Source organism: Marmota flaviventris, chromosome 1 (genome assembly GCF_047511675.1).
Source record: "Marmota flaviventris isolate mMarFla1 chromosome 1, mMarFla1.hap1, whole genome shotgun sequence".
NCBI classification, from domain to species: Eukaryota; Metazoa; Chordata; class Mammalia; order Rodentia; family Sciuridae; genus Marmota; species Marmota flaviventris.
Window position 1 is genome coordinate 62,804,831 of NC_092498.1, and position 27,801 is coordinate 62,832,631.

At 32.6% G+C, this 27,801-nt stretch overlaps 1 protein-coding gene across 1 annotated transcript; it reads right to left on the reverse strand.

Annotated features, from left to right (window-relative positions):
- Window positions 1-27,801, reverse strand: Gnat3 (G protein subunit alpha transducin 3). The gene is made up of 7 exons (XM_071607857.1): window positions 27,734-27,801; window positions 27,104-27,245; window positions 20,186-20,343; window positions 15,923-16,051; window positions 5,121-5,250; window positions 4,777-4,930; window positions 1-1,201 (listed from the first exon to the last, which is right to left on the reverse strand). The coding sequence occupies exons 2-7, from the start codon at window positions 27,206-27,208 to the stop codon at window positions 1,011-1,013; spliced, it is 867 nt and encodes a 288-aa protein (XP_071463958.1). The 5' UTR covers window positions 27,209-27,245; window positions 27,734-27,801; the 3' UTR covers window positions 1-1,010.

Sequence of the window (27,801 nt, forward strand, 5' to 3'; positions counted from 1 at the left end):
TTCTTCACAAATAAAGTAATTTAGTTTATAAGACACCAATTTAGCTTTGAGAAAGTAGAGGTTGACCATTAGAGTACGATATACTATTTAGAGTAGACCATTTAGAACTAATAGAGAAAGTCAGCAGTTCTTTTAAAAATCTTCTGTTTGTTCCTACTTGCTACTCATATTCACAAAACTCAAAATACACTAGGCTGAGAACTTTTTTTTTTTCATTTTCTCTTGTGGTTTAGTATTGTGTTTAGTATGTGGTCATCAACTGTAAAGATGTTCCCTGCTATTTTTAAAAAGATTTGGGGAATGGGTACTCTACTGAAGACCATTAGGCTACAAAGCTTACATTGTGTGCTTAATTATACATTTTCCCCTCTCTTAACCAGAACTATGTAAATAGACATTATTGAAGTTTTCAAATCTAAACATAACTGGGCATTAATGATTTTTAAGGAAAAAGATAGCAGATATAATTGCACATAATTATTTTTCATATATAATTGCCCATCAACAAGAATATGTATAGTGAACATTTCATCTATAGCTGCTAAACTGAGGTACAATTAACCAACAAAATACTTTGTACCATTTTTGAAAATACAGTCTCTGTATTATTGGCCCAGTTACATTGTCAGAAAAAGTGAATGCCTTTAAAATCTGGCCAATGGAAATGATATTAAATACTCTGCATTTTTTATTACTCTATCTTAAAACAGGCCATTTTCAGAAGTTTATTTCTAAGAAAATTCAGTGTCACTAATATGTACTGTTACAGTCACCAAATATGTCATTTTTTAGACCTGTGGATCAGAATTTCTATTCTCCATGTTACAGAGAAATTGAAACTTACCAAGTACAGGTGATGATGCATTCAATTTTTATGCGTGAAAAATGTTATCCTTATAATGCTAGCTATATTTCTAGATAAGCTAATATCTATTCAAACTAATCACATAGCACCTTTTATACACATATGTCTTTAAAGAGTACAGCAAAAGTAGAAAAAAAAGGATTGATTAGAAAAGCCCACAGTCTTTCAGATTCTCTTTGATTATTATATCTGTAACTGCATCAAACACAAACTTGACATTCTGGGTATCAGTAGCACAGGTCATGTGGGAATAAATTTCCTTATCTTCTTTTTTTAAATTCAGGTCTAGAAACTGATTCTTGATGTAGTTCCCTGCATCTTCAAATGTATTTGGCCCTAGTTAAACAAAAAGCAAGTAAGTGTTAATTGTATGTCACAAAGGATAAAATGCAGATAATACTAGTACCTATTAGGTTTTCACTTTGCGTGCTGCTATTTGATATACCATGTATTGAAAAATTAAAATAGGAAGGGTAAATCACCAGAGATTTGTGCAACTTGTACTTGGTGCTGTAACTGTGCTTCCCACAGGGGGGAAATCCAGAGGATAAAATAGAATCTGTACCAAAAAGCTCACAATACAGTAGAAATACCAACATATTTACAAAGTAAGTGAGCAAAGCAAACCTGTATATACATCAAATGCTGTGAGTTAGTGTTCTTGTGGATGTGCATGTGTTTTAATACAAACTAATAAAGTGAATGGAAATGTTAGATGATGAGGCTGAAGAAGGAGGTCCTACTTGAGTTGGACCTTGACAGAGAGTTTAGAAGGGAGAAGAGAAAAAGTATGAATGAAACTGAGCAGTGCAAGTGAGAATTCCTGTACCTCTAGCCTTGAGGGTAGAGTTAGGAAATGAATTAAGAGTTGAAGAAGCTCAGCAGATGGAAGCAAATGACTATTGTGGAGGAATTGAAGTAATCAAGATGAATAGATGATATAGGCCAGATTATAGGCTGTTTCTAATCAAACCAAGATGAGAACATGGAAGGTTATAAAGAAGTCTCTGGACTGATGTTTTCACTGAGCAATAACATGAGGAAAACTGTGCATGAGAAACCTTACTATCAGGACATACCATAGGTCACTTGAGAAAATGAGAAATAAAATAGGTTAGCAGACACTACAGGGCAGCATAAAGTGGCATATTAATTGGTTTTATAAACCAAATGTGCTTTGAGAAGACTTGACATAGGAAGGACCATAATAATTTCCCAAGGAAACAAGGTTTAGTCCTCCCTGTCTTTGTTACTTGGAGCAAAAATTTGTGAGAGACAATCTTTAAAACCAAATAACATGGCTGGGTTGGGGAGTAACTCAGTGGTAGAGTGCATACCTAGCATGAGTAAGGCCCTGGGTTTGATCCCCAGTCCTGAAGAAAAAATAAAAATATGTATGAAGATAGGATATAAAAACAAAACCATAAAACATGGCTAAAATCCCAAACACTGGCAGAATCAAAAGCTGATGAGTATGTATAATCACAGGAAACCCTCATTCACTGCTGGTGGGGATGCAAAAATGGTACAGTCATTATACAGTGGGCAATTTCTCACACAGCTAACTATAGTCTTACCATGCAATCTGGCAATTGTGCTTCTATGTGGCTTCCTAAAAATATGTCCAGACAAAATCCTGCACATGGATGTTGATCACAACTTTTTTTTTCATAATTGCTAAAAATTGAAAGCAACTAAATTGTTCTTTAATAAGTGAAAGGATAAGCAAAATGTGGTTTGTTTATGGATTGTAATATTATTTGGGAATTAAAAAAAAAGAACTATCTGTCAATAAAATAAAACTTGGAGAAAACTCATGTGCATATTGCTAAGGCAAATAAGCCTGTCAAAAATTCTACATACTGTGTGACTTGAGGTTTATGATATTCTGGAAATAGTGAAACTATAAAAGAGTAAAAATATCAGTGGTTTATACCAATTGAAGGGCAGGAGGATGGTATAAATAGGTGAGACCCAGGGGATTTTTCACCATCAAAGCTGTTGTGTGTAATATGATGATCATGTTCTGGGTTGGATCAACAATGTCCCCCAGAGGCCTGTGTTAAAGGCTTTGTACGCAGCTTGGCATAATTGAGAGGTGGTGGAAATTCTAAGAGTTGAGGTCTTTGGGGGACATTCTAGTTAGTGAAGGTGTACCCTCAAAGGGGATTGTGGGACCCTTCTTCCTTCTCAGCCATGATGAGGTGAGCACACATTATTGCCATGATTTACTGCCTCATCAACAGCCCCAAAAGCAACAGGCTAACCAACCAAGAATTGAAATCTCAAAAACATAAAATAAAATAAATCATTTTTTCCCAAGTTGATTGAACTCAGATATTGGCTATTGTAGCAGAATGCTTACTAACTCAGGTAGATATATGGTATGCATACGGCAAAACACATAGAACATAGAACACCACAAAGAGTGAACCCTAATTAAACTTTGGACTTTAGATAATAATGTATCAATATCAATCATTCATCAGTCAAAAGAAATACAAGTTTTAATGACAGAAGAACCTGTGGGAGGGGTCAGGAAAGCATATGGGAATTCTTTGTACTTTGTGTTCAAAGAGTTCATTTCCCTATAAACCAAAAATAGCTTGAAGAAATAAACTCTTATTACTTAAGTATATATAAATAGCCCTTAATTGTGTCTACATTTAATTTATAATATTAAATATGGTATCATGGTTTCATTTCATCACAGAATAAATTTGTAAATAAGTAAATAGCATTTATGATTATGGAATAATAATGTAAGCACTATTTTTTAGATTAACTAATATAAATATGTATTTTTGACAAAATGCTGTGTTCTCAATACATCTGAGACATCCCACACAACTAATGGGTAAAACTGGTTTTGAATTTTCATTTAAAGCATAAATATTTCCAACTTACATAGTTTCATTAACAACAGGGCATCCAGCTGTTTACAAAACAGAAAGTTGCATTTGAATTTGAAAAAAAAAACACTTTTATGGAACTTGATCTTTATAGTCACTGACTAACAAGATTGACTCTAAAATTCTGGGACCTACATAAACCAGAAAAGGCAAAGATGCCACTATTTTCAAATTCATTGATGCTATTTGCCTGGAACAATTCAGACATTGAAGAGTCATTAAGATCTAACATAGCATTACTTGTTTTCATTAGTATGTATGTTTAAATTGCCCATCTGAAATAAAATTTGCATTCCTATTATGTTGAAGATAAAAGTTTGAAATGTCATTGATGTAGTAAGTGTGACTCTCATCTAAAATTTTCCAGTTTGTTCAGTGGGGATATATTTTAAATAGTACGGAAAAGATGACTTATTTTTTCTCCTTAAATGGTCTTTTCATTGACCAATAATCTGTTTATTTTAAAATCCATTTATTTACTTATTTTACACTAAAATACATTTTGACATATTGTACACAAATGGAGCACAACTTCTCATTCCTCTTACTGTACATGGTGCAGAGTCACTCCAGTAGTGTAAACATAGATGTATATAGGATAATAATGTCTGTCTCATTCTACCATCTTTCTTATCTCTACAATCCCTCCCCTCCCTCTCCCTTCTATACAAACCCGTTTCTTCATTCCCCCATATTCCACCACCCCACTATGGATTAGCATCCACTTATCAGAGAAAACATTAGGCTTTTGTTTTTTTGGGATTGGCTTATTTCACTTAGCATGATATTTTCTAGTTCCATCCATTTACCTGCAAATGCCATAATTTCATGAGAAGATGACTTTTTATTTGTAAGATCCTTTTCAGTTTGGATCATAGACATGATTAAATTACAATGATAGGCTTTATCCTCATAAATATTAAATGTCAAGATTCAGACAGGAAAATATACATCCACACAACAACTTATAGGTATGGAACAAAAGGAAAAGAATCTTACCAGTATATTCTGGAAAGCAAATGCTAAGATGCACCTTGTTGACTTTTTCTTGAAAGAGGTCTTTTTTATTGAGAAAGAGGACAATGGAGGTGGTTGCAAAGTACTTGTGATTACAGATACTGTTGAACAAGTGAAGACTTTCATGCATTCTGTTCTGTTAGGTATAAAATACAAGAATGTGTAGCATTATTATTTGCAAAATGTGACAGTTGGGCATCCTAAACAAGGATCTAGAAGTGATATTCATCTTGGAAGGCCTTCATTGAGTTGGGAAATGCCATAGCACTATTGAACAATGAAAGGCTTTGTTATTTACCTTGGTCTTGTTTTCCTTTCAGACTTACCACTTCTTCATCTTCTACTAGGACCATGTCATAGGCACTGAGAGCAGCACAAAATATAATGCATGTAACTCCTTCAAAGCAGTGAATCCATTTCTTTCTCTCTGATCTCTGTCCACCTACATCAAACATTCTGTTAAAAAAAAAATCAAATGAATAACAAATCTTGCAAAGATCTTCCAAAATTTGCAAAAGGTTAACATGGTTATAAATGGATGCTCCTATAGACTTGAAATGTATTCTTTTGATTTTTATGGATTATAAAATGTATCTTATTTGGTCTACTTGCAACTCAAGGACAACATAAAAAATAAAAGTTCATCTTTTTTTCTTGTTGTTGTCTTCTATCTCTATACAGAGTAGAGTAAAATAATTTCGACACTGAGCAAGTGGACAATTTAAAGGCAGTTTAGCTTTAATGAAAAAAAAGTACTAGTCTTAGAAGATTTGGCCAAACTTTATATATATATATAATATATATATATATATATATATATATATATATATATATATATATATATATATATATATATATATTCATTCTCTAGAAAGAACAGAAAGCGCAGAAAGATAGGGAGCTGATTTCTTAGTCCTTCTTATAAGCAATTATTTGCATCCTATGGACTAGACACTGTGCTACATCTGCTTACACAAATATGAATAGAAGTTGTCACTATATTCAAAGAATTTGCCATCTCACAGAGGAAAAAGTAAGCAAGTTGTTATAATATTATGTAATAAATATTCAATACATAGGAACATGTCAGCACTGAGGAAGAGTTAAGTCAGCTTGAGGGATCATGAAACTATAGGAGGAGTTTGGATACTTGATCTTCCCTCCACTTCTATATCTTGGTAAAAGGCTGCATCATGGACAGGGAAACACAACAATAATTATCCTTAAATTCCTCCCTTCCCCTTGCCTCCAAATACTACATATCATCCATATAAATACTACCCAATTAATCCATTTCTTTCCAACTCCTCTCTTCTGGTGCAAATTACCAACATTTCTCACCAGGACCCCTTCAAAGTGTCTAACTGGTCTCTGTCTCCACTCTTGCAGTTCTCAAACTGATTCCCACAGCACACAAAATTTCGTTTCAATGTATCTAATTTGATATTTTAGGGAATTTAACAAATTACTTGTCATACCAGTTTTCCACTTAAAACCTTTTCATGGTTTTCTTTCCTTTAGAACAAATCACGAACTTGTGATGATTGACTTCAGTTGCTTTGATTCCTGCTCTCCTTTCCAAGCCTATTTCCTTTCACTTTCTTATCCTTAATACTGTCTAACCACAGGGCTATTCTTTTAGAGTCTTTAGTATAAATCTTTGTTTTTTCTGTCTTCTGAACTTTTGCATGGTTTGTCTTTTCTTCCTGTCACAGGGATTTCTTTCTTTCTCATGTGACCCTTTTTTCACAACTTTCAGGTCTTAGTTTGTTTCCTCCATAAAGGAGGCTTTCTGAAAGGCCATGTAAATTGTATCTCTCTTTACCCCCCTATCTATTTGCTATATATGGCCTTACTCTCTTTCCTTTATAATAGTCATCATAATCAATAATTAACTTTGTAAAATAATTTTTTTCACATTTGATATCTGTCATTTCCCTAATAGAATAGCAGCCCCACAATGGCAGGGACTACTACGATATAAAACTGCTTTATTTTCAGTGCCTTGGCACCATGCCTGATATATAACAGACATGCAATAAATTCCTTCTAAATAAATGAATAGATTCCATGTTAATGGAATGGAGGCAGAAATTTTTACATAAAACACATGCATGTCATCAAAGCATGAGAGAATTTATCATGTTTGGGGGTCAAAAGTCATTTATATATTTAGAAAAAGATCAAAGTAAAAACATTGAGATAATTATCATTTACTCATTTATTAAAAAATACTTATAGGGCACTTATTATATGTCAGGCACCAAAGGTTTAGCTACAGGAAGTTCCTAATCCTGTGGGGGGACGGTGATGGTTGTTCTTGTGTATGGAAATAAACCTAAAATATCCCCTAGGATAGATAGGGTAGGGCTGTTACTAGAAATGGAATGACCATTAAGTATGGAAGGTGACGGATGGGTAGAAACCTAGTAGGAAATGAAGGATTAGACTCATCAGATGTCTGGGGAAGAATGTTCCAGGCAAAGGCAGCAGAAGAAAAGATCAAGAGAAAAGAATTTGAGGAAAGAGGAGTATGCTGAACATATTTGGCTACCAATAGATTAACTGCACTTTCATGTTACATGAGAATTTGGATTTTATATCATCATCAGTAGGGGATTGTGGGAGGTCTTAGGTATGAAATTTGCCTTGTGTGTGTGTTATTATCACTTTGAACTGAATACAGAAGATCAATTTGATGAAGAAGAGACCAGGGGCAAATAAATAAGTTACAGGGATGTTGTACCAGGTTAAAATCAAACTATTAATTACTGGAAAGCATCTAAGATATACCATCTTCAAAGAAAATAACTCTACTTGTGATAATAAATACCAACCAGCTGACTTACTAGAGATAATCAAAAGAACTATACATTATACATCACATTTCCCATAGAAACCAAGTAGAGAATAGATATATAGAATACCAAAAATACATACTCACACACATGTATATATTTACTGATAAAAGGGAGAAAACTTGAGATGTTCTAAATTTAGTTACAGGTTAGAGGATACAGGAGAGGAGGGGATAAGAGAAGCAATTCAGCTAGTGGCTTTGTGCCAATCAAAAAGAGAGAAAAAGAATAAAAATAAAAACAAAAACCTATGGCAACTCCCTATGCATGTATTGAAACCTTTGATTCAGAACTCCAGGATCATCATCAAGGTGTCATTCTCATTTACTTATAGCCCCAACCAAACAAGAAACAGGTGTTTCTCTTTGCAAACTCTCCTCCTAATCTAAAACTGTGCCCAATTCACATTGTCTCCACTGTTATCTCTGGTCAATGCAGGTTCGGTATAATCAATGCATGCCTTCTTTTACCCAATTTTTCATTATAAAATATGTTGGCTTCTTAGACCCATTGAACATTTTTTTCAGCTGCTACCCAGCTATGCTGCTTGTGACTTAAGAAATTTGTTATTTCAATCAATCCTTTTATATCAGGGTTCTCATGGTCTCCAGAGTTTTTATTTTATACCAAAATTATACCATCAGTAGTAGATGAAAAGAGAAGAAGCTCATAATATTGATTATAATGGTTAAAAGTTATGTGGATTAGAAATTTAAAATCTGTGTCTATAAAAATATCATATATCAAACCCTCTACAGTTTCAAACATGTAAATAAATTAAGAAGGGGAAGTGAAATTTGGCTTTAAGTTTATATTTATGTGAGGGTTACCCAATAGTTTAATTTCTAATAATTAGTCAACATTCTCTAAGGAAGCAAAGATAATATGTATATATTCAGACATTTAAATATATATTCAAATATTTTATTAAATCATAAAAGCAATTTTGGGATTTTTTGTTGTTGTTGAGATTTTGCAAAAATAGAGATTACTCTATACCTTTATTGAAATTACCTAAAGTATGGGGGAAATGGAAACAGTTCAGATCTTGACTCTTCTTTATTCCTCAAATTCCCATGTCACAAATTGTAATACATTGGTCTTAATTTAACTCACTTAGTACGAGTTTACTATTTGCCAGACATGTAATCATTGTGTAGCAACTAACTCATTTAAACCTCATCATGAACTTACAACGTCAACACAATTATTTTCTTATTTTTCACATGAGCTGTTTCACAACTTGCTCAGGACTTATTCATTCAATTAATATTTGCTGAGGCTAATGTTTTCTAGGAACCATGATAGGTTATGTAGATATGGTTGTCATCCTGCGTAAGTTATTAACAACTGAGATATAATTTTTTTTTTTTTTAATTTAGACCAGAGATCCCCACAGCTCTCACACCCTTACTAGTGGACTGACATCATCTTCACTTTGAACCTTACCCTTCTTTTACCAACCCAGAGAATAGTTCTATGTTGCCAAAAAAGTCATTGGGCAAAAATGTCAAACTCCTTCCTTCTGAGAAGTTTTTTTTTTTTCTCCCATCATTTTAATGAGCATTGTATAGATCTTCTGGATTCCAGGCATTCTATATATTCTCTATTTGATCATATTAGGTATCATTTTTATTTATTGGCAATAATGTGATACTTTGATTGAACAAAGATGTATTAGCTTGTGGATTCTGGTGAGGTGAAAGCAATCTATATCACTAGATTTAAATTTATGGTGGGTTTTTCAAACTCAAACCGCCACTCTTAGTCCCATCCACTAGATTTTAAGAACCCCCATGGTTTATCTTCAACTTCTATTCTAATCCCTCTGCAGGGTTTGCTAAAGGCAAAACCAATTCATCATGGAACCAGGATGAAGGTTATTGGATGAGTGGAATATCTGTGCCAGGGGAGCCCAATGGTTAGTTTCCATAGTAGGAATGTCTGTGTTATAAGAATTAAATTCTAGGACACCTTGATTAAGTTTTGTCCACTAAATAGAACTTGAATCTGCCCTGTTAGCATTTATTTTTGAATCTCCTTTTCTCAGCTTATTTTATGCCCAACTATCCATTTCCCTCTGTTTTGATTGATACTCTTTTAATCACTCATATTCAAATCTCAGAAGTCTGAGAAAATCCTCTTTTCAAAGTTATTTTGATAATTGCTTAAATTCCATGCATGGGGATGACCAAATGTTTTACTTCAGAGAAAAAGAATATTTTTCTCATGTTAATGGTTTTATTTTGTTTTGTGTTTGTCAGATGGTCTCTAATAAATAAAAACAATAATAAGAATTACCATGTTAAGTCAATTCTAATTTATAGATTCTATGAAGCACATAAATTGCACAGAACCTGGAAAAATAAACTTCATATACTTCCTACATATTTATTTCCTACAACATATATTTCCTACAATATAATAGCCTTGAATGATTTTCCCCGAAATTGAAACATATAAGAAAACTGAGATAAAATCAAATTGAAAGCAGGCCCAGCAATCTCACTGGGTGTTGCCTGACATTCTTTTAAGATTTGACTTCTTTGCAGCTTACTAGTGACACATTAATACCAGGCATAAAAGGTAGCTGTTTTTCTCTCTAGGTAAATGTACACAAATATGATAGATAAGAACAGTGACAATAATACTTTGTGGTATAAAAGATTTATAGGAATTGTGTGATCTTCCTAAGAAGAAAATTCATATCTACTTTTGCTTGCGTGTCAGAAGGGAGTATAGTACTGTACCCACATTAAAGGTGATGAGACTGAGTCTTTGAAAAACAAATGGTTTGTTTTCAAACTCACAAATAGTAAGGGCTGGAACTTGTGCAGTATGACCCTTAACCCAGTGTTCTTTCAGCAAATTATGCAGCTTCTAGGTTTAATAGGCTTCGTTCTTTCTCAAGCAAGGGAGGACAAAGATTAGTCATTCTTTATTGTTATTAATAAAATGGCTTCAGAAAGTCTGAGAGCAAATGTTTATAATCTCATTTATGACTCACTTGATAAAGAATATTTTTTTTTTCTGCACAGATTGATGTAGGTCCAGGGAGCATCGAACATTTCTCTAATGCCATCTGCTATTATTGAACTGAAATGCTTATTAGCAATTCAGACCAAGGACCAGAGTTTTGCTTTTGAATTGATCCTCCTGGAAAGCATGCAAGCTCTAAAAACGAGTTAGACTTTGTTTCAATATCATTGTAGGAATTTATTTTTCAAGTATTTCTGCTTCATCTTAGCTTTTCTTCTAAATTTTAATCTAGGCCTATTTTTTTAGAGATGTAAAGTATTACAATCTATTAAAATAATTTGAAGATTTCTAAGTGGAATATTCACTTATATATTTGACTGTAGAAATATTCTCCAATTTATATATATAGAAAAGCAAAGACAAAACAACTCCATTATGATCATTCTGTGGAAAAACAAAACTAAAATCAAAGAAAAACATAGATACTTGCTGCCTGAATGTTTAGGTTGATGAAATATAATGAACAATTAATGAATAGAATGGACATGCTTGAATATCCTTACTTCCCTTCGTAAAATAGCCGGACCTTTAAGAATATTGAATGGAACTTACAGTGCCAATTTTGTGTACATTTTTTTTAAATTTATTTTTTGGGGGGCATAGTTACTTATTAAGTCTGATTTTTTAAGTTAGGATTCTTTTAATGTTAAAAGGAGATTTTTAAATGACTGATTATGAGATAGCTAAAAATTAACAGACCAGTCTTTTAAGTGACCACTGTATATTAATTATGTATTAAATCATCCATGGTATTAATATAGGGTAAGCCATTAGTGCTGTAAGACTATATTACACAGTTGACTAAACAGTTGATTTTTATAGTTCTGTTTTAGACAACAGGAAAGCTGTTGAGTTTTATGGGTTTATGTTAAACAGTTGGCTAAATATCTGACCACAAAAGATTATTCAGTTTTCATATTAGAATAAATTATTATGAAATAATCTTCCCTTTATAGTTCCTAAAAAATTATTGCATGATCTAGAATAGCTAAAAAATCAATAATGTTTCTACTACTAATTTATGTTAGATGCCTTTGTTCTTCCAATAAGCATGTGACTATTTGAAAAAAAATCAACATTTCTAATATCTTCTCCTATATACTTGACCACATAAAATTAAGATCTAATCTGAGTATGAATTTATTTTAAACTCTTCTGTTGAATGGGGTTTATTTAGGATGTTTGGCTCTATCAGAGTTGGGACAGCTTCCTAAGACAACTGCATATGAGGGTCAACCAGTGAGTCTGTGCCACTATCACACAGCTGTAGCAAGATACTTTAATTAAATCTTTCCCTTATCCAATTTCTGAAAGTAGAGAAGGGTAGATAATTATAGACATCAAAGATGTTCACAGAGGTCATTCTGAACCCCTTAGTTCCTCATGATTTAAAACAGAATTGAAAGCACTTACAACTATAAAGGAACTAGAGTCTCCGTAATTGTCAATGCTATTTCACCACGTGGGTACAGAGCATGTGTGTCTATGTATTTGCAGCTTTCAATGCCCACTAGATAATTCTCTGATTATTATATAATTGATTCCATAAAGTCATTAAAACAAATTCTGTCATTTGAATAAATTAGACATCTTATTACACCACATACTCTTTTGTTAATATTAATCAGGAACAGAACTGAAACAAACATAATATACACGAGTTAATGTTCTATGAGATCTAGTAGACAATAACAAAGCTTACCAATAAGCTGAAGTGACTCACACCCCACACAAATAAACAGTAAAATGACTTAGCTTCGTATTTCAGGAAAACTGCCATTTATCATGTATCACAGATCTACTCAAATATTCTTGAAAGCAGTTATGTTAAATTTACAAAATTTAAAGCTCCATTGTCATAGTTGCTGACCTCTTTTCTTTGGTTCCTATGTAATGTACTTTCAATTCTAGTTTTTAAATCATGGGATGTTTAGGAAGAAATTGACTTCTCTATAATTGTTTGATAAACCATAGTAGATCTGTTTCTAAGGAGTTATTCTATACCAGTAGAAGGGCTTGTACTTGCATGGAATTTTCCACTTACATAGTACTTTAAACATCTGTAAGAATAATTACAGTTTGACAGTTGGAACTCTGGTTTGAAGAGAATTCTAAGGTAATTTCCATTAAATTAGATAATACATGAACATTGTACACTACTTTGGCAGAGATAATTTTTCATTTTGGTATTCCTATTTAAAATGCAAAGTTCTCTTATTTAAAATGTAAATGAAGTCTTTAGTTTTAAATAGTCATAAGGATGATCTGCACCGTATGAATACAAATCAATGCTAATGTAATATATTTTAACACCTGGGCAATTGCTGAAATGAAGTTGGAAGGTACATTATTCTTATACTTCCCATCTTGAAATATAAAATTTTACACTACACAAGGCTGTGTACATTTGGACAATTTTGTTCAGCATGTGAAAAAAAGGTGATTCAACTGTGAGATACGTTATGCTCCATGTATATATAATATGTCAAAATACACTCTACTGCAAGTATATCTAAAAAAGTTTTTTAAAACATTTTATATACATCAAGTATTGTGACTAAAAATGTTTATAAATAATTTAAAATGATTCCATAAGAATAATAATCATTAAAAACTACTTTATATCTCCTTAATAAGCATCCTCTTTCCTCCTTCTCCCAGAACACAATTGTAAATGACCAATAGCATTGGAAGAAGCATTATTGACTCTACAGAAAAAAAAAATGATTTCCACCACAACTTATCCAACAACCCACCAGTGACAGAAAGATGGGCATTTTTGTACTTTGTACTTGATCCTTTGTACTTCTATGTAAAACCCTGGGTAAATCTTTGCCCTCCTTTTAACATTTCTTAATTCTTTACCTACACAAGGACACCACTGCCCAACTTTGGTTCCTTGAAAGTGTAGAGATTATATACATAGAGTGATTGATACAGTACATTTATTCATTCAGTAATAATTGACTATATGCTTACTTTGTGCTAGTCACTATGATAAGTATGGAAGATAGAGCTATCAGCAAACATGCCCCTGACCTCCTGGAGTTCAGGGTGTGTGAGGGAGAAACATAAATAGAAAGAGAAAATGAATAAAAAAAAAAAAAGCAATTTCATATATTGGTATTTTTTTTTAAAAGGAAAATAGTATGACATGCCAATATTGTAATGGAGATATATAATACTGGCATGGCTCATAACAGCTGTTTATTTATATTTTTTCCCCAACTCTGTATTTAGTCACATTCAGTGACATTACATTGGTAGGTTAAAATTGGCTATGGTGGGGATGTTTACTCCAGAGAAATTTTCGAGGGCCACAAATTGGGCCCTTCCCACCCTTCCTCCCTCATGAACTCAACCCGCTGCCTCAGAAAGCCTGCTCTTAAATGTTTGCCAGCACATTTCTAGATGTAATGGTGGCAGATGCAGGGTTTGTAAATAGATAGAATGATCAAGGATCCAAGAGGACATGGCATTTGATTTGTAATCCTCAGGATAAGGAGATAGTCCTTGCCAAAATCCAGGGGGCCCTGCCCTTAGGTAAAAAGAACAGTAAACACAAAGCTTGGAAAGGTACAAAAGAAAACAAGATAATTTATCAGTGATTATTTATGAGAAGGTACTAAATTGGTCAGTATGTTAGGGAGTGACCAGGTTTGTTAACTGTTAGATAATCTCTCAATAGATAACATTAATTCTAAAAACTGGTTTGCCATCCAGATAATCTGGAACCTAGAAAATCCCATTAACTTATGCTACATCCAGTTATATAACTCTCTGCTAAGACTCACTTGATCTAATCTTTAGAACAAACCCAATAGGCAAGTTTTCCTTAACTCCTGTTGCTGTTTATCAAAGAACCTGGGATTAGAACTTTGGACTCACTGACCACAGGGCCCACACACAGTCTAATGTACTAGTTTTAGTTAGGAATTTGGAGAAGAGAAAGATGAATAAGACAGAAAGCAGAATGCACTGAAAATACTCAGTCAGCTTTAAGATAGCAGAAGGGAGAATAAATTGGACTCGGGTTTTCTAAGGAAAAGTCCAGAAACTGGAACAAAGGTCAGCACTCTGAAAAAAGTATTTGCCAAAGAGGGATGACACAATAGTGGAGCCAGGACTGACGCAAACTTTTTTTACACTTGCCTAGAGAGGATGTTGATTTCAATTTGTGAGGTCCCTCTGCCCTACATGATCTTTGGCTCGCCTTTCAGAAAATTAACTATTTGTGGGCCTGACATTTCATGTGAATTTCAAAAAGATTTCATTCATATTAATTGAAAATATCTTATCTACAAAATAGCTGTTCTAATTAGATTTTATAACTACTGTGCATACTTAAAATTAACAATACTTATCTCACTGAGTCAAATATTATGATATTAATTACCATTTGCTTACTTTTTGACACAAGTGGGTTGACACAAATGATTCATGCCAGTTTTTCTCAAGTTATTTTAACTCTTTAGAAATGTTTTCATGAATGACCTTATTAATTGTATTGTATTGATTTGTTTTCATTACTAAGACATATAGCTAGAACTTGATGTTAATGTTCAATGTTCTACCTCGCCCATAATCCATGTTCTATTTTGCTCACAAGATAAAAGTGTTAAGTATCAAGGGATATCTTCTAATACTATGTTGGGGGTTTTCATTTCTGATGTAGTCAGTGATTTTGCAGTTGAATTGCTAGGAAAAATTCAATAATCCACAGCAATAAAAATAGTGATTCATTTTCATACCCAAAACATTGTATAAAATATGCCTTGTAATTATAGTAAACAGCATCATATTCAAATAAGTCTTAATTATTTGCATTTTTAAGACAAGGAAACAGATTTAATACAAATATTTCAAGCAAATTGGAAAATAAGAAGGCAAAGGATATAGGATTCCTTTCACCTGTTGCTTAAATGTTATCTATAAGTATATTTCCCTTTATAAACCCAAAGTAAAATATCAATTTCAAATATGGAAAAAATAAAATCTAGCTTCCACCTGCTTATGACAGAAGTACTTTAGACTGGGTTGTGGACACTAGGCTTGCGATGAGGCTGGGGTGAAAGATCATAGGAATAAAGGGTCCTGTTACTGAAAATTACCAGGCCTAGTGAGCACACCCAAGGATTCAATGCACCTAACTGTGAGTTAGAGATTTTCTTCATGAAGATCTAACCTGATACACACACCTGTCCACACTTAGAAAAGATATTTGATCATACCTGAAGTTCAGGTCTTTAAAGGAGAATTGAGTTTCAATGATGCCAGTAGTTTTCACTCGTGAATGCAGAACATCTTGCTCATTTGGCACATACCCAGGAGCTGTTATTCTATCTAAATCATTAAGGTAGCTAATAAAAACAAAGGGAGACAGCATTTATATACATTTAACTTTGTACTGGAGAATACCAGGAGCTGCAGAGCATTTAGTATGGCACACAACTGCCCCCATAGGGCCTTTTATAAAGGAAACCTAATAAATACTGCCTTAGCCTGTATTTAAAGAGGCTTACATGATAAATTTGCTCGTATGCAAATAGGAGTATAAAAGAAAATTTTTCTTTACAGGGTTTGAAATATATATATTCAAATATATATACATGTATATATGTATATTGAATTGGTTGGCTTGTAATGCTTGTAATGATAGTTGCTAGTCATTCCTCAAAATTCTGCAGTTTGATTTTAGGCACTTTAGATTTTAAGAGAGGAATAGGCTTAAGTATCATTAATGGAAGCCTGTTTGTTATTTTTGTGTGGGTTGCCCCGTTTAAGACTCATCTATTTCCATTATGTGCCATGATGATATCCAGATAGTTCAATGAAGGAAGTACCTGGTTTTGGCTTGCTGGCACATACTGGAACTAACTCATGATCTTACTGACCTACCCCTGATAACACTACTGGGATCAGAAGACCCAATGCTACCATACCCACTCTCATTCCCCTCTGTCAGTGTGTTGTTGGGCACTGAACACTTCAAGAAGACATGCTAAAGATTCCTGCTTTTAAACTGAATGCTGTCTTTTTTTTTTTTTTCCTCACAGGATCTTGGGGTGGTGATGAGCAGGAATAAATCTGATTAAGCTTTGTATTCTATGAGTCTGTTAGATTACAGGAAGAAAACTGCTATTACCTCTTCATCCTTGAAACTGGATTATATCTGTAGGTTAAAAGTAAGTGTTTTATTGCTTAATTTTTTTTTATAAAGCCAGTATTCTAGACTTTTCACCCTAAGGCTGCTTACCGATATGTTCACAGAAAGACTATGGACATTTAAAGCACAAATCATGATAGATGGTAATGTTTTTATGGCAAATGAGACCATCACATTGAACCAAGTTTGCATAATATCACCCAAAGAAAGGTTAAAGTTAGTGCACTGCCATTGAGATAGAGTTTGAGAAATGGGATTCAGCCAAATGTTAGTTAGTGTTCAAAAAGTGAATTTGTTCAGTTTAAATTGAGGAGCTCTTAGCATCTAGACCAATAACTTATAACTTTATTTTATAATTAAAATATATACTTAAAGTAATATAGGCAATTTATTTCTGGAGGATCTTTCACTTTTAAGCAGAAAAAAACAGAATAAGAAGGTATACCAAAGGGATCTTGGTCAGGTGCAAAAAGAAAATCACATCTCAGAAACTTTATAGTGTGATAATTTAGAACCATTTTTTAATTCTAATAAAGATTATTTTCTTTAAAAAAGAATGATAAATTGAGCTATAAGTGTATCCAAGAAAGTACTGACAGATTCTGCTAGTTGTTTTTATTTATTTTCTATTTGGAGAAGCAAATCTCTTAAGGGATTTTCCTATTGGCTTAGTCTGCATTTGCAGTGGGTATACTGTTGATTGTTTGGTTCATGCCTGAGTAAAAAATTAACTAAACAAGCATACCTATCAAAGTAAAAATTGGATTTGTTTTAGTGATAGCTAAATAAAAACTTTAGTAAAGACACATTTTAATGCACTTCTGTTTGTGTGTATAAATGATTTCAGGAAAAGCAGAGGCCTTAGCAGACTGAACAATTTGCATTTAAAATGCTTACTTTAATAAACAAATGCAGGATTTGCGTGCTCTAGCCCACAGTTTAAAGCTTAAACCAAACAGAGGTCCTTAAAACATGTGGTTCAAATCACATACTTCTTTTTCTAGTCATGTAAAAATAGTATTTTTCCTGGTGAAGTTCATTTAATTCTCAAAGCATGTGGATTAGTACCCTAGAAGGCCCTGCTCAACCATGCAGTCCTAACTGAAATCTTTGACCTGCTTGACACCACTGTCATGTCTCCTTTATTCATTTTTTAATATTTTTTTTGCTAGAACTGATGGGTTGTTATGTTGCCAGCCACAGCAATCCTTTTCTTTACCCTGATTAGATTCAATTCTTTATTAGCCCCTTTGGAGTTTCCATAAATTTGAAAGAATGACAAATATCTTACTTTTGATACATACCCCCCCACACACATACATACACACACATACAAGGCAAAAGAGAAAGTAGAAACTTTGCTCTATATAAAGACTATAAATTTTATATTTAATTTTACAATGTGAGTATAATTTGGTATTTGAAAAAAAAAATCTGCTTTAAATTTTTGAAAGAAAGCAGCGTCTGGCTAACAATTTTTCTTAAACAGAGACATGGGGGGAATTGCCATTTCTGTTACTTTGTGGCTATGCACAATTATCTGAGTAGTCAAAAAACCGTGATAATATGTGCAACATTCCCAAATCTATGCAAGTTGAAATTGTTTAGCTGTATTTAACTTGAAGAACAGATAAATATTTTAGTATGAATCTATATTTGCATAGAAAATATTTTAAACAAAGAATAATGGAAATTTTGAAAAGTCTTATAAAATGTTATTTTGTGTGTTTGCCTCTTTTAGATACGTGAGTTGTAAATAGCTCTTTGCTATCAAAGAAGAAATAATTTGCTAAGCACAGTGGTAACATAATTGCAAGTACATTTCTTTCAACATTGTAAGAAACATCTACTGATTAATTAATTCAAATCTAGTATCCAAATCAAAATGTATTAATTATAGTTTACCCATACCAATCTTGACCAAACAACATTTTATGGGAATATTAGATAAGTTAGCTCCTAACACATTTTGACTGCCTTTACCAATGATTAGAAGTAAGCAATGTTTTACTATACTGCAGGGATCCCTTTTACTATTTAAAAGTGGTAGATGCTGAAATACTTATACAAGGAGTTAACCAGTTGATGTAATCACAAAGTGGTATCCATGCTGACCTTCACCAGAGAAATAAGAACAGCACTTTTCTCCAAAAGCAATGTGCCCACTGGAATTTATTGTCTATAGTAATGACGAATGGGCAATTACTAAAGATTACACCCAGTCTTGGAATTTATATGGTTCTTTTTTTCTCCATAATCATTCTGTTCATCAGTGAATAAAAATCTGAAGTGTCATGCAAGGTTCATTATTCTGTCCTCAAATGACTTTTTATTTATTTCACTTTGCATTACTTTTGTTTCTTGTTCACTTTATTAAGTGCTGTTAGCATGTTCTGTTTATACATTCTTATGAATTTAAGAAATATAAAATGGGAAATTAGATATTATTTATATACATGTGCACACATTCTTGGAAACATGGTGGGATAGGTTAAGAACCATTTGCTAAAAGGAAATTTGAACTCATGTTGACAATGAAATTGTAAGTAGAGTTAAAACTGCCTAAATTTCTTTTTTTTCACTTCAACTAATTTTATTTATTTTTTATTTATTTCTTACATACATGACAATAGTGGAGTGCATTACATTCATAATTACACATTCATACACAATTTTCCATAACTCTGTATATAGAATATGTTCATGCCAAATTATGCCATTATACATGAGCTCTGCTTACTGGATAATAGTAGATGAGAAAATCATATCATCATTCTGAGACTCCAAAAGAATCCCACAGTATACAAATGTTTTGGAAATCATTACATTATTTTCTTTTAGAATTCTCTATTTTTCTCATTAATCCAATGAACCAGAACATGTGTCAACAATAAAATCATCCTAGGAGATGATTTCAGTAACATTGATTGAATAGCCCAGAACCTCAGTATGCATGTCACCAGTCTCTGCTAATTTTGAGCAGGATGTATAATTGTTTATTCTTTTTAATTAAGAGAAGATATATGATACATACACACACACACACACACACACACACACACACATATATATATATATATATATATATATATATATTTTTTTTTTTTTTTTTTTTTGGGTGGGGCAAATAGTTTCAAAATTGGTTATTTTTACATCTAATTTATGCCATTTTGTTATTGTTTTCTTTCTCTTTAATTGCTTTGTATTTTACTTTGATAATATGTAAAGCCATTTACTTTCTTCACTTGTAAACACAAATATACAGTACACAGAATAATAAAATTGTAAATGTTTCAACTGAAATTTCTGTCCAAATGAGTTCACTTACTAAGCTGCTGAGTCATTGAGCTGGTATTCAGATGCCCTTTCAAAGCAAGCTTGAATTCCTGGATCTCCCCAGAGTCGTTTTATTATCTCAGCCAGTTGAGATGTCATGGTGCCATCTTCCAGGGTATTAGCCATTGTAAAAAGTTGTTGCTGGTCTTCCTAGAGAAATGTTTTGGTTGGAAGGAAAAAAATGTGTAAATTTGCAATCGCATTTTGCTCTCTAATAGAAATCTTATGATTTTTATTTTAATCCTTTTGATAATGATTCTACTGAATGTTTGTTTAAAATGTATTAAGATCTACAGAACTGAAGTTCCTTTTAATGGTTGGTGGAAGTCCAGTAAAGTATTCCTCTGCAAATTTATAAAATGTTCTATGGAGAAATTACTGTATTTTGGTATACATTACTGACTTCTGAAGATGATATAAAAATGATAACTCTTGGTATATATTTAGTTATCAGGTATGAGAATACTAGCTAAAAGAATAATACAACTAAACTGGCATTTTGTCTTCCTTAGATTATAATCATACTTTTTTTAAGAAAAAAAATGCCAAGAAAGAATTATAGTAAGAACAGAAGATAAATTCAATATTTTAAATTTGTATATATTTAAAAATTAACATATGATATTAGTTGCCATCAGAAACCTCTTTGTAATCTTATAAGTAAGCAATGATAAACACTTAGATCTACAAAAAAAAAAAGTTTTTGAAAATTCCCAGAGGTGTTTTGAGTACATGTCTTTGGAGCAAGTCAATAGAGCAGAGGTGAGAACTGATTAAGAAATAAAAGAAAAGCAAGTATTGTGTTAGCCTTCTTACTATGATATTTAGAAGTTTCAAGGGAAGAAGGAAATAGAAGTTTACTGAGTAAAAAAGCTCAATTTACAGTACTCTACAATTTATTTAAACTAATAATTAAAACCCTTTAGTGACAAAAATATTTGTTTTAAAGATTAGGAATTTGAGTTTCAGAGTCATAACAATAGCTCAGGCAAATGAAGGAGGAGTCTGGGCTCAAATCCTGGCTGTTAGCCTCCAAACTCCCATTCCATCTGGCTTGGGCTTGTAATCTTTCTGATGAATATTATCACAATATTAAAGATCACATAAACTCTTTCTCATAATCTTCACAATAACAATGAGACAGATGCTCTGTTTTCTCCATTTACATGTCAGGATTGAAAACTCTCAAAACTTAGCTTGCTAAACCAACAAACACAATGAGTATCAGAAGAGGAGTCAAACTCAAACACATTTTGTGTAATGTCAGGTTGCTATGAATGAATTAAGAATCTGCTGCTCTGCTGATAGGATTCAATTTATTTTTATTCTAAATTTACTATAGGTTTGTTTTATTATTTTTATAAAAAAATATCTCCTTGTGTAAAAATCAAGGATATGTCTCTTAATGACTGTTAAGGCTAAACAGCCTTATTTCATCTTTCTTTATAATCAGGTTTTATTATTATAACCAAATTGATTAGATGATCATTGGGTCAGTTGTTAAGTGGCCCCAAACAGGACTTGACACCATTTTCTTGCATCAACTCAGGATAAATTTGAAAAACCCTTCTTCCCTATTAGTGAGATGTGAGAGAACTGCAAATCCAGTGAAATATGATCTGGTCACTTTTGCTGGCAGCAGCCTCTGTGGCTCCTTCCACTATTAAAGTGCCTTTTAGGACAAATGATGCAATGAAACAGCTGCTCACACAGTTTTATCCCTAAAGGGAACAAATTACATGCCTTGTCAGCATTCCTTTAGAAACCAAACAAGTACACTCTTCCCTTTCTTTCAAAATATTCCATTTTAAATTGAAATACATTTTATTTGTATAGGTATCACTGTTTTTTTCTTTTTTGACCATAAATAGCATTTAATTGAACAAAGTACATCTTAGTTCTTGATGTGCTTGTGTATACATTGAAGCATTACTTAAGGAATCAAAATTTATATTTTTAAAGGTTTGCATCTACCAATCAAAATTTGCATTTTAAAAATATATAACACCAAAATTCAGTTTAGTGTGAAAAGTTATCATCCACATTACAGCCAAATTGATTGAAAAAAATGAATTTTTTCAGATTATTTGACTCCTGCATTTTAAAAACTCCAGTAATTTCCCACCAATCTAAAAAAAATAACCTATATCCTCTTCTATGGCTCACAAGGCTCTGCATATTTTGATACACATCTTCTTTTCCAACCTTATTTCCTGCTCTCCTGTCTCCTCTGTCTTTCTCCTCACTCTCTTCAAGCCTCAAGAAACACTGGGCCCCTTGCTGTTCCTTGAACTCCACCAGCTCCTTTGAAGAGGATTTGGATGCCTGTCCCTCAGTGCTTTTGTTCAAGGCTCCTCAAGGAAGCCTTATCCTACCACTCTTCCTTCCATCATTTTCTATCCTCTTTCCCTTTCTTATTCTTCTTCACAGAGCTTATTATTATATATAACACATTATTCTTCATTTTGTCTTTTGTATTTGACTGGAAGCACATGAAGGCAGAAATTGTTTGGTTTATTTCTATATTCTTAAGATGGAGAGCAGAACCTAACATAGTACATGTCCCTAAAATGTTGTTGAATGAATGAGTCCAAATGATAAGTATGCTCATTAGCCCTGAGCTCAGGTTTAAAGAAATTTTAAGAGATCTCCAATATTATCTGCCATATTTTTCTAATAGTGCCTTGAGGTTTGGAATGACATCTGAAGAAGAGAATCTATTTCCTTATCACATATGTAAAGAAACTCGGGAATTAGGGTGACTCTGAAATGACTTTTACTTTCCAGGTTGTGTAACTCTGGAATTACATTGTGTACAAAATGAGATACACATTTTTGTACTTTACCCAGAACTTCTTTATCAATATTACTCGTCTTGGGTGGTTTTAAGATGTCATGAAATTCTTCTTAACCCTGGAGTCATATTCCCCAAAATCATATCAAAGAAAGGAAAGAATACATACATAGCTTAGTAATTTTGAGAAATGCTAGATTAAAAATACCAGATTTGGTCAACTAATGGATTTCCAGTCTTTGAGTACTAATAAGGGTTGCAATGTCTAAGTTATAGTATGTGTATATTCCAAACTTCCTTAACCATAAAACTGTGATTGTAGAAAAACTGAGGAATCAATGTTCATAGGTTCATATTACAGGTTCACTTTGAAAAGTGCTACATCAAAGACAGTCAAACAATATCCAAACCACATAGGAAAATTGTTATAATTTTGTCAGTCCAGTGACTGTTTTAGATAGCCTAAAATATACAATAAGAATATTCAGAAAGGATTAAGTAGAAATTTACTAAGTGTCTTTATTATTTCCAGTTTCCTGGTTCTTTAGCTGTATGCTCCTTAAACATTCTATACTAATAAAGTTGATCAATCAAATGCTATGCCAAAACAATGAAAAACAAACCTCTTTAGTTGCCCTTCCTCCAACCACACATCTCATCCCTCTTCTCCTCCTCAGCTCCAGTTTCTAAAATTGGTGTCTTTATACTGTTCTCATTTCCTCAACACACTCCATTGGATTCTAAGTCTACCATTCTTCTACACCTTCTCAATAATTCCCAGTGACACCATATTGCTAAATCCAGTTGATCCTTTTTAATATGCTTCCTTCTTGAACTCCTCTCAAGACATTTCCACTTGAATAACCTCCACAGGGAACACTTCTCTTGAATTCTGTGATTCCATGTAGCTGATTTTCCTTTTCTGGTAATTATTTCACCCTCTCATTTGAAGTTTCCTATTCCTCTCAAGTGACTAGAAAATGTTGGAGGACTTTTTCTTTTAAACACTATTATCTAGGTTTTATTCTCCTCAATATAATTTTCTTCTCATTCTAAGCACCAAAATGCCTCCTTTGAGCTTCAACTTCACATTTGCAATTCCTTACATATGTGATTATCTCATAGAATGTACCAATGCAATAGTTCTAAAAACCATGACTACTTAATGTTTCCATTTTTAGTATTTCTGCAAATAAGGATCTAGAGCTCCAATTCATCTGTGCTGCCCTCATGAAATAGCAGATGCTTTGTAATTACTTGTTAGATATCAAGCTTTCCTCTCCTGAGGACAAATATTATTACCATCTCGATTATTGCTTGAGTGCTCGGTGTATTTCCAATATTGAACAGAATGTGGGCCACAAAAATAATTATTTAATTAAAAATAATGTTTTTCAAATGATGTCTGATGTATAGATTTCAATACATAAATTTTAAAATTTTACATTATATTACATTTTCAAAATGATTTTGAAAAATAACAAGATCTAATATTTACTAAGAACTTACATTATGTTGTATTTTGAATAAGTGGATTACTTATGTTTTTGTTTCCTGTTTTAACAGTCATTTTGATTTAAAGAGAAAATCACTAACATTTTGTGTATGAAGAAACTAAAAACTGGAAAGTAACTTTTCCAATCTTAGAGAACCAGTAACTAATACAATTTATGTAAATTTTTTATCAGGAGCTTCTTCAAATGGCAATCCATGCAATAATGCACATGGTTATGGAAAAATACATTCACTTGTATAAATAAACAAATCAAAAGGTAATAAGAACTCTGAAAGTAATGCATATAGTGTTCAGCAATTAATCTGTTGAGTAAACAGTTTCAGTCAGGTAGAGAATGTATTAATCCTACAGTTAAACACTAACCGTGGTGATTGAAACTGCAAGTGTTTACATCAGTTGAAATGAAAATATGAGCTAGGTAATGCTTGTCATCAGTGATGTTTTGATATTTGAGGATATAAGTATTTCTGGAAAGTCATGACAATTTCTTAGGGTTGCTTAACTTGCATTCTTTGTACCAAAGTACAGTTTGAATGAATTGTACTCTTTATTTGCTGCATAATGGCAGCAATGTAGAGAATCTTATTTTCATTCCACTTGTATGTAAGATCATTAAGACTCTTAACCAACAGATTCCAAGGACTTAGTGAGATCTGGCTTCTCTGATTTAGGAACACTGGGCCATATGAAGCACACATATTTAAGAAAAGTAGCAACAGAGCTGGGCATGGTGGTGCATGCCTATAATCCCAGTGGCTCAGGAGGCTGATGCAGGTGGATGGCAAGTTCCGAGCCAGCTTCAGCAATTTAGCAAGGCCCTGAGAAACTTAGTGAGACCCTGTCTCAAAATAAAAAAAATAAAAAAAAAATAATTGGCTGGGGATATGGCTCAGTGGCTAAGCGCCCCTGGGTTCAATTCCTAGTAAAAAAAAAAAAAAAAAAAAAAAGAAAGAAAAAAGTAGCAAAAGGCAAGGTTGTGACATGCAAATTCAAATATCATTAAATCACTGCCAAAGGAATTTGGGGGGAGGGTACAGGTAATTCAGTAACTATTATTGCTGGGGGAAAAATATTCCTGATTATAACAAGCATATGAACAACAACAACAACAAAACAATCTCTTTATAAGGGAAAGCACTGTAGTAGAAACCAGAAGTGGTTTTTAACCCTAAACTTGAGCTATTTGAGGCAAGCCAATTAATCATCTTTGGAGCTTATCTTTCTCATCTTTAAATTAAGGAAGCCATATTAGGTTATCTCTTAAAGGCCAGTTTAAAATCTTAGGACCCTAGGAAAATTCAAGGTGAGAGATAGGTGAACTACCCTTAGATAGAACATAGTCACTAAGTTTCAGAATGATAAAGAATAAAAGGATCTTGAAGTTCAGCTCCTCCAAGTTCTCTTTACCCAGGTGAGAAGGAAAGTGAATACTGAAAAGAAGGTAACTTAGTGGTGTTAGCTATAGGGAAAGATAGACATGGAAGTCAGGAGACCCCTGGTCTAGGCCTTACAAACTATCCATGGGAAGAGCATCCTTAGCATTTCCTCCTTTTATGGAGAAAAAATGACAGAAGAAAGGGGATTTGTCTTTCCATTTAAAATTAAGAATACAGAAAAGACCTTTTTCTTTTCATCCTAATGACTTACAGGGTCATGTGGCTTTCTTCCTTATCCTTACTATACTGTTCTTATATTTTTATTCTTTCTATAACAAGATATCTAAGAATTACATTGGAACAGTTCAGTTGATATCCCTGGAGGTAACCAGATGCTCCTAGAGGGACCATATGGACATGGATGAGCTATTCTTATGGATTATAGTCAACTACTCTTTTTATGAGGGGCATCAACAATTGGTCTTCCAGTAATAATATATGTTTAATTTGCCAACTAGAATGGCCTTATATGTTTTCATATAAATTTTTAAAGTAAGTGAATTTATATTTATTGTAATGTGAGGTAATTATACAATATAAAAAAGAGAAAAAAAATCAAATTATTTAATGTTACCTTAAAAACAAAACTATGATTACTGGAGTATATTTAGTATGCAAGTATTTTATTTATTTCTACAATTTTGAATTCTTTTCTAAAAAATTTACATTGTAAAATAAGAGTTTCCCTTTTGCTACATAAGCTTTGTAATTGTCATTGAACATTAATGATAATTGTGGTGTTAATATTAAAAACCTTAAAAAATTCTCCACGAGATGTCTCACTTTTAAACTAAAAAAAGTGTAGGGATATTGCACATTGAATTTTATGCAGTAAATCCTTTTTTTATAAATAAATTTTATAAATAAAGCCTTTTTTAATCCTTAAAAATATTTTTCTTCATTATAATGCAATATTCAATATTAGATTTGATCCTTAGGAAAACAGTTAATGTTGAATAAATTTTATACTGCACAGTATAAAAGAGAAATTTTATTTAAAGGAAAATAAGAAATTTAAATCTGAATAGATCTAATGTTTCCAAAATTATGATTTCATGTTCTTAAATTTTTGATATTGATTAGAACCTCAAACATTTTAATTCCTAACATCTTATGGCTCAAACTCCATTGAAGGACCTTAATTGTCATTATTTCTGTACTTACAGCACTTCTGGGATTTCCATAATCAATCCCAAGGGTGGTCATGGCTTTCACAATGGCTAGGATGGATTGCAATGTGTTACTGTAAATTACTGCTTTGAACTCCATGCATTCTTGCTCACTATAACCATTCTTGTGGATGATCCTATAATTTAAACAAGAAAAGGTTTTCGTGAGTTGAACTATTTTTGTAACCCTAAAGCACAGACACAATAAATTCCTAGAATGGAATTACTGTATATATTCATTAAAAAGGAAGGATTGTAACCATATGTATAGGCTAAGCCCCAGTGACTTTATGCTTTTGCATTTTTATTATCATTATTCTTTAATACAATGTTTTCTTTCTGGGCTACCCATGCTAAATACAAAGAGTATATAGATATTTTTTCTAGGTAAAACTCCTTCTAAAATGGCTAAATTATGATTTTACTTAGACTGTGGATTTCTTTTATTGGAGAAAAATTTCTGAAACCTGGTGTAGTGTTTACAGCATGATGTTTAGAGGAAGTAAAATCATTTAGTAGGACATTCATGTCTTTTCCTATCACTTAAGACACCCTGGAAAATAGGTGTACCCACTTTCTATTTATAGCTTTAACAAAGGCATTTCTTTTTTTATTTTTTACCTACTTTTTAAAAAATGCAGGTAATTGCCCTCTCTTAATTCCTGTCACTCTGCTCTGTGTACGTGCCACAGA

Coding starts and splice junctions, on each gene's coding strand:
- Gnat3 (XM_071607857.1), bottom strand. CDS start 27,208: ATGGAGTTCAAAGCAGTAATTTACAGTAACACATTGCAATCCATCCTA. Junction 20,344..27,103: donor ATGGAAATCCCAGAAGTGCT/GTAAGTACAGAA, acceptor ACATTTCTCTAG/GAAGACCAGCAACAACTTTT. Junction 4,931..5,120: donor TAGTAGAAGATGAAGAAGTG/GTAAGTCTGAAA, acceptor TATACCTAACAG/AACAGAATGCATGAAAGTCT.